The sequence below is a fragment of the Chaetura pelagica genome, unplaced genomic scaffold (assembly GCF_000747805.2).
Source record: "Chaetura pelagica isolate M959 unplaced genomic scaffold, ChaPel_1.0 scaffold147, whole genome shotgun sequence".
Lineage (NCBI taxonomy): Eukaryota > Metazoa > Chordata > Aves > Apodiformes > Apodidae > Chaetura > Chaetura pelagica.
Genome location: NW_009954194.1, coordinates 3148339 through 3158619, shown reverse-complemented (window position 1 = coordinate 3158619; position 10281 = coordinate 3148339). Strand labels below are relative to the sequence as shown.

Here is a 10281-nt window from a genome sequence, read left to right as displayed (position 1 = left end):
GAGGAGAGGAGAGGAGAGGAGAGGAGAGGAGAGGAGAGGAGAGGAGAGGAGGCTCCCTTAGCAGGTAGGGGAAAAAAGAAGTCTTAAAAGAAATTGGTGAATTGCCAAAAATGCAAAGTTAACAGAGTAAGAGAGCTGCAACCAATTCCTACCAGATAACAACATGACTGACATAAAGCTAAAAGTCTGGCTTGTCTTACAGGACACAGCACCAAAAGCCCTGGAAAATTTTTAAAGATGTAGGAACCCTTTTAGCAAAAACCCACACTGTGCTCACCATGAAATATTTATCAGCACTATTTTGTATTTCAGTCCTAGAATGCATATCTCAGATTTGCTCAAAATTAAATGTATTTCACTAATCTATTTCTCCCAAAGGGCCAGTATTGTAAAAGTGAGTGATTCTGCAAAATCTTTAGGAAAAAAAAAAAAAAAAAAAAAAAAAAAAAAGAGATAATTGAGAACAATTTGCATTCCTTGATTAAGGGAAGAAAAGAGGCTGCATCCACTTTTGCATTGTATTTATGATGCTGCCACATTTGGCAGCCATAAAAAACCCAAGGAACTACTAAGCCAAGCAATGAAAAATAACATTTTTCTCCCACAGAATTTACATTCAAGACAAACAATTGTTGGAGGAGGGAGGCAAGAGCTGACAGCTGTTGGTTTGGTACTGATGGGGTAAAAGAAGCTCACAGTATCAGTCAAACAGAGCAAGTTGTTTGACACTGCTAAAATTAAGAATTCCAAATAACTTTTCTAATTATATTATACCTTCTCTCCATCAAATTACAAAACCTGCTTTTTGAACAAAGTTCAGGCTCCTAAACAAGGTAAGTAATTTTTTTCCAGTAACAAACACAAAATCAGACCTTTAAGATCCTGATATGAATCTATCGGCTAGACAAGCTGGCTCTCTTAAGAAAGGAAAAGTTGAGACAATCTTCCAACTCTTCAGATATCCCAAGACCTACACTTTTCTCCCCTGGCAGCTTAGTTTCCTTAAGAGCCTTCCATAAGGGCCCTTCAAGGTTGTCTTTTGAAAGTCGAAGAGCCTCTTGAATTTCTGGAGAACTCCAAAAGAAGCCTGAGTCATGGTTCTCCTTTGTGAAAGCCATGCCAGCTCTTCCCCAAATTCTCACTTTTCTACTAGAGCTTCTTCTAGTTTGTCAGGTACAAATAACTAATTCTTAGAATGAATGATCCAAGTTTTCCCCCTAAAAACTATTGTTTTCTTAAGTCACATTAATCCTCTCAATCTCTCTGTTACTGAGACTATTTAGAAAGAAGCTGAACTGTGATATGAAGCCTATTTTTTGAGTTATTTTTTCTGTCTTAAGCATACATTGAGGTATTTTGGCAACCTGACATAAAATTATCACTAAACTTATTCCATATTTCTACTGACATTTCAGTTTCTCCAATACATCCCCTACAAAGAAACATCCAGCATGGGATCACCCCAGACTTTTCCAATTAAAAACATTAATCCATGTTTCTTGCTCTGTCCTTTTATTTTCTGAACATCCTTTTTCAGCTTAATCTATCAGTCTTATATCCCCAAGTTCTCTGCCTGGATGTTTTTTGTCCCTGCTGAAAGTACTCAGACTCCAGGAGCATTTCACTTTTTTAGCCTTCAATATGCCATAGGTTTTTTTTTGTTGTTTTTTTTTCTTTTCTCACATGAATACAACTGCAGGTTTTTGTAGGATGCCTTCTAACTACTTCCATTCCCTGATGTTTAATTACACCAAAGTGTCTGAAAGGTAAAGACGTCGTAGTTCCAGTATCACCTGCAGAGACATTGCCCATTTCTTTTTAGTCAAGCCTCTTCATTTTTAATCTGTTCCCATTTTGAGATCAAGCAGAACTGCTATGCCACGGTGGTGGCTGATGCTCTGGAGAGGATACAGCACCAGGCAGAAGGGCACAGCACACTTGTGTCACACTCTCACCCATTCTGTGTCACCACTCCCCAACAACTCTGCAGTATCACACAATTTAATCTTGGCATTTTTCTCCAGTTTATCCACTGATTTCCTCCAGCACATCATACCTACTAAATTATCGTGGAGCAGCACTAATACCATGTTTTCCCTGTTCAAACTAGGAATTTCAAACTTTAGATATTCCAGCCTTGGACAAGTGGACAATTTGATTTGACGATATTATTTAGTTTGAAATACAACCTCTTCACACTCAAAGCACTTTAAAAAGCTGGAGGAAGAACATATTACTTACTGTCTTCCTTCTATCAACTTTCTAGTAGGCTTCTTGTGCCCTGAATTAAAAAGAAGACAGGGGAATTTCTCCCATCATATTTTATACATTTCTATGCAAGCAGAAAGAAAATAATTTTTAAAAAAGGAAAAAAATTCAATTCGGTGCTTGGCCCATTTAGAGGAATCTCATAGTCAACTTCCGAATGAACCTGTCATGAAATCAAATAATATCTCTTACCTCTCTACCACCAATACTCAGATTATATTTAGAATCAAATATCTACCTGTTTATTTTAAATAAGTTCTGATAGCACTGAATACTAAGAGAAAATATTTTTAGAACACTATTAGCATTTATAGCTAACAATAATGGCTAAAAATAACTTGCAAATTATTCTCCCTTAGTATTTCAACCAATTTTTTCAGCACGGCTTTGTTACTTACAAGGAGACATAAAAACCTGTAAATATTCAAGAAAAGAAAGTACAAACTACAATGCTCAATAGTAACAGATAAATGTGCTGGCACATACATCACCTGTGTCTGGATTCCTATTGCAAACAAATGGCAAGCTAATAATATATACAGGCTTTGAGGAGTGAAAACAAATATTCTGATCCAACAAATCCACTGCATTTGAATCCACTGAATTATGTGGAAAGGCTCCTTTGGGATTTTAATCCATTGCTTGAACAATGCTAACAGCATAAACCTACACACAAACATTTTAGCCCCTAACTAAAGCCTATAAGGAATGGTATCTGACTGATACCAGTATCTCATATTCTGCTCCCTCATTTAATTAAGGTAGCAGTGTTAGGGTGGGAAATATATTTTAAATAAGTTCTGATAGCACTGAATACTAAGAGAAAATATTTTTAGAACACTATTAGCATTTATAGCTAACAATAATGGCTAAAAATAACTTGCAAATTATTCTCCCTTAGTATTTCAACCAATTTTTTCAGCACGGCTTTGTTACTTACAAGGAGACATAAAAACCTGTAAATATTCAAGAAAAGAAAGTACAAACTACAATGCTCAATAGTAACAGATAAATGTGCTGGCACATACATCACCTGTGTCTGGATTCCTATTGCAAACAAATGGCAAGCTAATAATATATACAGGCTTTGAGGAGTGAAAACAAATATTCTGATCCAACAAATCCACTGCATTTGAATCCACTGAATTATGTGGAAAGGCTCCTTTGGGATTTTAATCCATTGCTTGAACAATGCTAACAGCATAAACCTACACACAAACATTTTAGCCCCTAACTAAAGCCTATAAGGAATGGTATCTGACTGATACCAGTATCTCATATTCTGCTCCCTCATTTAATTAAGGTAGCAGTGTTAGGGTGGGAAATATAAGATGAATATAAAATATACATATTTATATATATATAATTATAATTATAAGGGATACATTTTTAATATAAGGGAAATATTTTTCCTTGTCTCTGTAACTGTAAATAATTCACATCAAGCTGCCCTTTAGACAAGAAAAATTAAATTACAGGGGCCACTCACTCACAGTGGTAACTATTGAACAGGTTCACACAGCAGGCTATACATTTTTGCAGCAGTCTTCCTTTCCCTATATTAGCTGTAAAAGGAATGCAGAGCTGCAGCTGCCCGTGGGAAGGGGCAAGCACTGCACGACCCAAAGCAGCAGAGGCTTCGCCTCCTGCACAGAGCACAAAGCAGAGCATTGTTCCACACAACCACTCCGTGGAATGAACTGTAGAAATTCAACTCAGAAAAAGACAGTTTCAATTGAAGCATTTGTCTTCCTACTGCCAAACACTCCCATCCGTTTTTAATAAATTCTGGTAACTCTTCAAACAAGCCCATAAAAACTTCTAACTGGCTTTCTGGTGTGGGCAAGGGCTGTGTGCAGGGGGAAGCACACCTGCCATGAGCCACTGCTCCTTCCCACAGAAACAGGGGTGAATGAGTGGGAAGCAGTTGCTGCTCTGAGCAGAATTGGCACAGTTTATTCTCCCCCTTGCAACAAAAAGGAAGTTGGACTGACTTTATCTTACCAGATGACCTGCAGTAAAGTTCACCCATGAGAACTGCAGGAGGATTCCTCTGCAGTTGGACAAGCTGGCACAACTTACAGCATGAAAATTAAACATACGCAAGCATTTACAAAGAGTTCTTCAAAGCTTCAATCTTAAATGAACTTGCCCCTACATCTGTCATCATGCTGATGTGTTCTGTTCCAGGATCCTGGGATCATCCCATGTCCTAGTTAACGGACATTATGAAACATCTATTCAACACCTTTCAAAGTCTCATACAGTCCTTCTATAATGCTGGAGGACTTTAGACATCAAAACAAATTATACTGAAGTAAATAAGGGTAGAAGATACCCAGCATCCTACAGAGAGATATTCATGCAATGCAGCCTGTAGACTGCACAGTACCAGAGCAAGTCATTTGTCCAACCAAGTTCATAAACTAAACTCAGTTTACATCTGTTAGGAATCAGTGCACTCCCAAGTTTAACCTCTGAGAAGAGTGCTCTTTATCTACAGCTAAAACCTGCTCCCCTTTGGTTTCCCTTAGTCACCTCACATCAGTATTCCCAAAGACTCACCCTGCAGCAGTTTCATTTGGTGACATTTGGGGAAGAACATAAGGAGCAAACTTTCCTTTTCTTGTGCTGCAAGAAGCACAACTTTGGTATGGCTCCCTCCACCCCACTGTGGCTACGAGCAGAGACCAGACACTTCCCTTTAACCTGAAGCTCTGGCCACAGGGATGGGAAGGTGGCCTCTCCCAGGCAACAAATGACACAGATTAATCCTGGGGCTAGAGCAAGGGCCAGCAGCCACATTGGTATTTTGTTCTTCAACTACACAGCTCTGCGTTCTCTGTCAGTAGGACTGTTCCTTAGCCCTAGCTAATGTGTGGCTTAACACAATGTCACGGTTTGACTCAGGATCAGCAATTAAACCAAAGACAAGAAAGATGCAAAGTTCTCAATCAAGCAGTGAAACACTGTGTTGGAAAAGAACAGGTTTCACACATACTTGTCAACAGTGTGACCAAAACCATCATCAGCATGGTGCCCAGTTTCAGTCCAAAAACAATAGTAAAGATTTTGAGAACAAATGAACAGTCTTGGAAGCTTTGCTAACCATGACACCTGGAATTTAACATTCCTTACCGTACAGTTGCACCTGCAACCTCTCCACCTGCTTTCCGGTCACCACTATAATCTAACATGTGGTTCATAGAATCATAAAAAAGGTTTGGGTTGAAAGGGACCTTAAAGATCATCTAGTTCAAATCCCCCTGAAGAGGCGGGGACACCTCCCACTAGACCAGGTTGCTTTCAGAAAGGGGGCATCCACGACTTCCCTGGGCAACCTGTGCCATTGTCTCACCACCCTCACAGAGGAAAAAAATATTCCTAAAGCTTATTTCTAACATAAATCTACTCTCTTCCAGTTTACATGGCCTATTATCCTTTCTTTCCTTTGCTCCAGCAGAAAGTAACAAGAGAGGTCTGATCACCAGGATAACCTGCTTTTTTAACGACACCTGGAAGTTTAGAAATCGTATCGTTCTCACTGCGTTGATCGTATAGAGGCAGAGCAGGATGTCAACCATCAGAACAGTCAATACCATTGCTCACAGAACTTCAGCTTCCTGCTGCTTTCTTCTAAGCCACGTTTCTCTTTGATGACTGCAGAGTGAGGTGTTGCCTAGGCACATCATGCTAGAATAAATATCCAATTTGTCCAACCCCGTGTTACTGGTACAAAAAGTACTAGGAACCTCAAGAAAATGCCCAGAAGTTATGAAGGGGGCAATTAAAAATTCCAACAGGGTGAGTCCCTTCCTAGTCCTTTGGGTCCTCAGTTTGACTAATAAAAAAAACGTGAAACACAATTTTAAAAAATAATTGTTCTTTCATTATTTGCATAAATTTTGCATCCATCTTTAATATGACCAATCTGTTTAGGTGGAAACCCAGCCACACATTTTAATAAGAGATTTCCGTAAAAGAAGGAGCTGAGATTTGGAAATGAATTATTTTGAAATGGAATTTCAAGAGTTAGTTCCCAACATTTACTGGCTCCTTTTTCGAAATAGTGTTGCTTACAAATCTACTGAATTGCATAGATGTCTAGATAGCCAATGGAAAAACAAAATGTTCAGATTTCCATTTGTGAGAACGATATTTTAATGAAATCCCTCCAAATGCTGCACACTGATTCCACAGTATTCTCTTAATCAAATCTATACCGTATGTTTCACCCAACAGATATAACCAAACAAGGTATCACCACGCAACACAGAAGAGGCCTATTATTTAAGAGGAAGCTGGAGGCATCATTTATAACCTCGGTATGGTGGGAATGAAATGTTGTGCAGCCCTCACGGACAACAGGAAGAACCTTTCAGGTAAAGGAAAGTTACTTCATAAGTTTTAACCTCTTCTTCTACATCCAGAGGGTTACAAGAGCAGGATGCTGAGGAGCGCAGATGAGCTGGACAAGGCTGCCCTCTGCTGATACTAAATTCCAGCTGTGTTAGTCACTTACCACTGCAGGTGCGTTCACCACCGAGAGGTTGTAGCCATAAAGAAAAGACGACCCAAAAGCACCAGTTAGAGCGGCTGCGATAAGACTCCCAGACCAACTCTGAAAAACAAAGAGAAGATGTGGCCATCGTTAGTATGCTTTCAATTAAAGTACCTCAGGTTTTAAACACTCCTCATGTTTTCTTGCATAGCTCCTGCAGGCAGATCTCCTTGCTGCAGATTGGCCTGAAACACTTCCATTTGCTGCAATCTGAGGAACAGTAAATTTGAAGTGACATCATCTCCCTTAACATTTACCGAGGCATAAGAGAACATTTAAACTTTCAACCTCACAGATTTTTGCTGCAAGCATCCCATCAGTGCCCACACCAAAAAGTAAAATGCTGGAGAAGCATACTCAGCAACATGTGGTGGCAAAACACCATTAAGGCAACAAGCCATGAGAAGCTTCTATTTGATGCAACAGGTCTGTGTGTAGACCTGGCTTAGGTGAAAGCCTGGCAGATGGTGTGCCACCCACTCCCATGAGTATAAAGATTAGTGAAACTGTGACCACAAAGAAGACAATTCTGTCTGCAGCCTAGGTTTTGTAGCCTAAAAGCAGGTTTCCAAGAGTAATTTGCTGTTCCACACACACACACACTACGGTGGAGACGCCATTCGCCCTTTTTCTCCAGTGACACACATGTAACTCCCCCTTCTCAGCTCTCCTCTCTCCATCCCCTCATCTTTTTTTTAGTGCATCTCTACTAACAACTATTTCTTCCACATCAACTGTTGAATAAAAAGCAGGTCTGCTTAGATACTGGACTTCCACTCAGCTGATCTGAGAGATTTTGTAATTCAGGGTCCTTTCCACCTTCCCCAGCATTACTTTCTGCCACTCAGTTCTGCTGGAGTACAAAGTGGCAGGTGTGACCATTGTCATTCCCAAGAGATGTTAAAATTAGTATTTTGGTGGGTGGTCAATTGTGATCGTCATTTTGTAAATCATGGAGGACAACTCACCTTTCTTGACTTCTGAAAGCATTAAAGTGAGTGGCTTTTTAACAAGTCATAAACTGAACCATAACAAAACAAAACAACCAAAACACAACTCCACTGAGGTTCTAGAATTTCAGGCACAGATCACTGTCATTGTGTGCTCTGACTCATCAGTCACTGGAGCCTCAGCTATTTCGGGAGGAAACAGACCTGCTTAAGCAGGCCCATAAACTCTGCTTCAGTGATATCACTTATGCAGACACAACAGGTTAATGAGTCCATATGTTCTGTCAACTGCACAAACTGCACAAGGGTTCACTTTGGAAAACAGATGCTTGGAGAATGAACTAGGCTTGTGTAGCCACCACATGGCATAGCAGCAGTGATGGTGCACTGCAACGAGCTCCACCACCCTCAGGAGAGGCACAGCTGGCCAAGTGAACACACTGCAGTTGGTAGCACGTGCCAGAGCTCACACTTCCACACTTGTCATCACAGACTCCCTTTGGTCCATTAAGAAGGGACAAGATACCCAGGTGCCAGGGCAGGAGCCCAGCGTGCAGCCCAGTGTGTGTGGGGTCTACCAAGCTCCTCAGCTACCACTGCTCAGGGCTGAAAACAGGCCCTGTGGGACAGCCCAACATTTTTAACTTCTCCCACGTGGTGTGGGAACTTTTGAAGAGATTACACAGTTCATTAACCGGGCTATTTTCAGTCAGATCAAGAGGAAGTATAGAGGGGGGAAAATGCCCTGTGTAAAAAGTATATCCCTGAGTACATTACATAAGCCAAATGCAATTTCTTATTATTAGCCAGCTTCTTAAAATTAACCTACCACCCATGCACAAAGCTTTGCATGGCTACTTGGGTAGCAAGAAGCAGAAATTTTGACACAAGGCCTTACTTAGCTTGTGGTGGTAACACCTGGTATCAGGCACCCATTATTATTATACTGTGCACAAGGATTCCTGCACTTAAGAGGGACTGCTAGTACTCTGAACTAATGATTCTCAGGAGAATATTCCTGGAGGACTACCAGGCTGCTCTCAACGGGTTCACAAATGCTAAGAGCGAGTTCACTATGTGGTCTTGATACAATATTGCTAAAGGGCTCTGCTCCAACAGTGTTTGACTAACTCACCAGAAAAATCCTGCAAACAAAATTATTCAGACCGTATAGCCCAGTGTTTATTAAAAACTCCAGTTAATGCTTAAACCTTTCAGCACAGGCATAGTACATGCAGGTGAGGTTAAGTGGAAGATAATGCAGGGCAACTCACAGAACTGCTGTCAAAATAGAAAACCTCACATCTACTTTATTTTCAAGTGTTGCAAATAGGCAAGTTTAGAGGCTACCAAGAACTATTAAAGCATATAACCTGCTGTAGAAAGCCTCCAATCTACTCAGTTCAGAGTTTCACAGTTATTGGAACACAAACTTCAACTTCTGTGTGACCTGTCTCCTCACACACTGTTTTAAATATTTGCTCAGGCTTCAGCAATGCCAGATAAAAGATGAATGCAAAATGAAGCAAGAGCACAAGAGGTAGGGGGTGGGGGGGAAATCAAACTCTCGCTCAGAAAAAATATTAACCCTATGGCAATGTTAACAAAAGGAAAGGGAAAGAAGAAGCACAACCAACCAAAAAACCAACAAACATACAAAACCCACACAACAAAAAAAACCCCAAACAACAACGAAAGCAACAAACAAAAAAAACCCAAACAAGCCACCAATGTGTTTTGCAGTGACCAGGAAACCAGGAGGCAGCCACGCCTCTCAGAGCTGTTCCCTGGCTGCCCCGCCACCGGGTGCCCGCGCCTCGCGGCTGCCTGGGCAAGGGCAAGGGCAGGCGGTGTGACCGGCCCCGCAGCACCCGGTGTTCGGCACAGAAGTTGCATTTCAGTTCACAGCGAAAACCTCCAGATACCTGAGAGCTGTTTACTTGTGAAAGTCCACATTTTTTGTCTTATCACAGGTCTCTGAGCACCGTGCTCCGAAAGATGCTTTTCCCAAGTCCTGCTGTTGTTCAGCGTGGCAATTTGTGGCTGCTACTATGAGCCTTAAATCGCTTTTTTTTTTTTAAAGTGCATACCAGGTTACATTTCAGTTTTCCAAACACAGTTTAGAATATTGTATTTGGCTTATTTATAACTTAGTTCGTTATAATGCCCTTCTCACAATTGTGCAAGCACATAAGCAAGTTTTAATACTCTTAAATGGGTACTGATAAGACTTTCTACAAACCCGGGTTTCGGAGCACCTTACCGAGATCCAGCTTTAGGAAAGCACCAAGTCCCCGGGCAATCCCGAGCCCCGGGCACGGCTCCGCCCCGGGCTGCTCTGCCCCTCGGGCACCGGGAAAACAGGGGAAGCCTCCAGCCCCCTCTCCCCGGGTTTGCCCTGAGGATTCCCCCGGTGCTGGTGACCGAGCTATGCAGCAGGACCCTCCCTCGCCTTGCCCTGCTCCCACCGCCCGTCGCTGCCCCCCCGCGGACGGCTGCCCC

The 10281-nt window shown here is 41.5% G+C and overlaps 1 protein-coding gene across 1 annotated transcript in view; it reads right to left on the bottom strand.

Moving 5' to 3' along the window:
* The window catches only part of SLC2A9 (solute carrier family 2 (facilitated glucose transporter), member 9), a 95690-nt gene that overhangs the window by 83312 nt on the left and 2097 nt on the right, over positions 1–10281 (bottom strand). The window contains exon 2 of the mRNA XM_010003105.1: positions 6791–6889. Coding sequence (XP_010001407.1) covers positions 6791–6889 — 99 coding nt within the window. The remainder of the gene's footprint in view (positions 1–6790; positions 6890–10281) is intronic.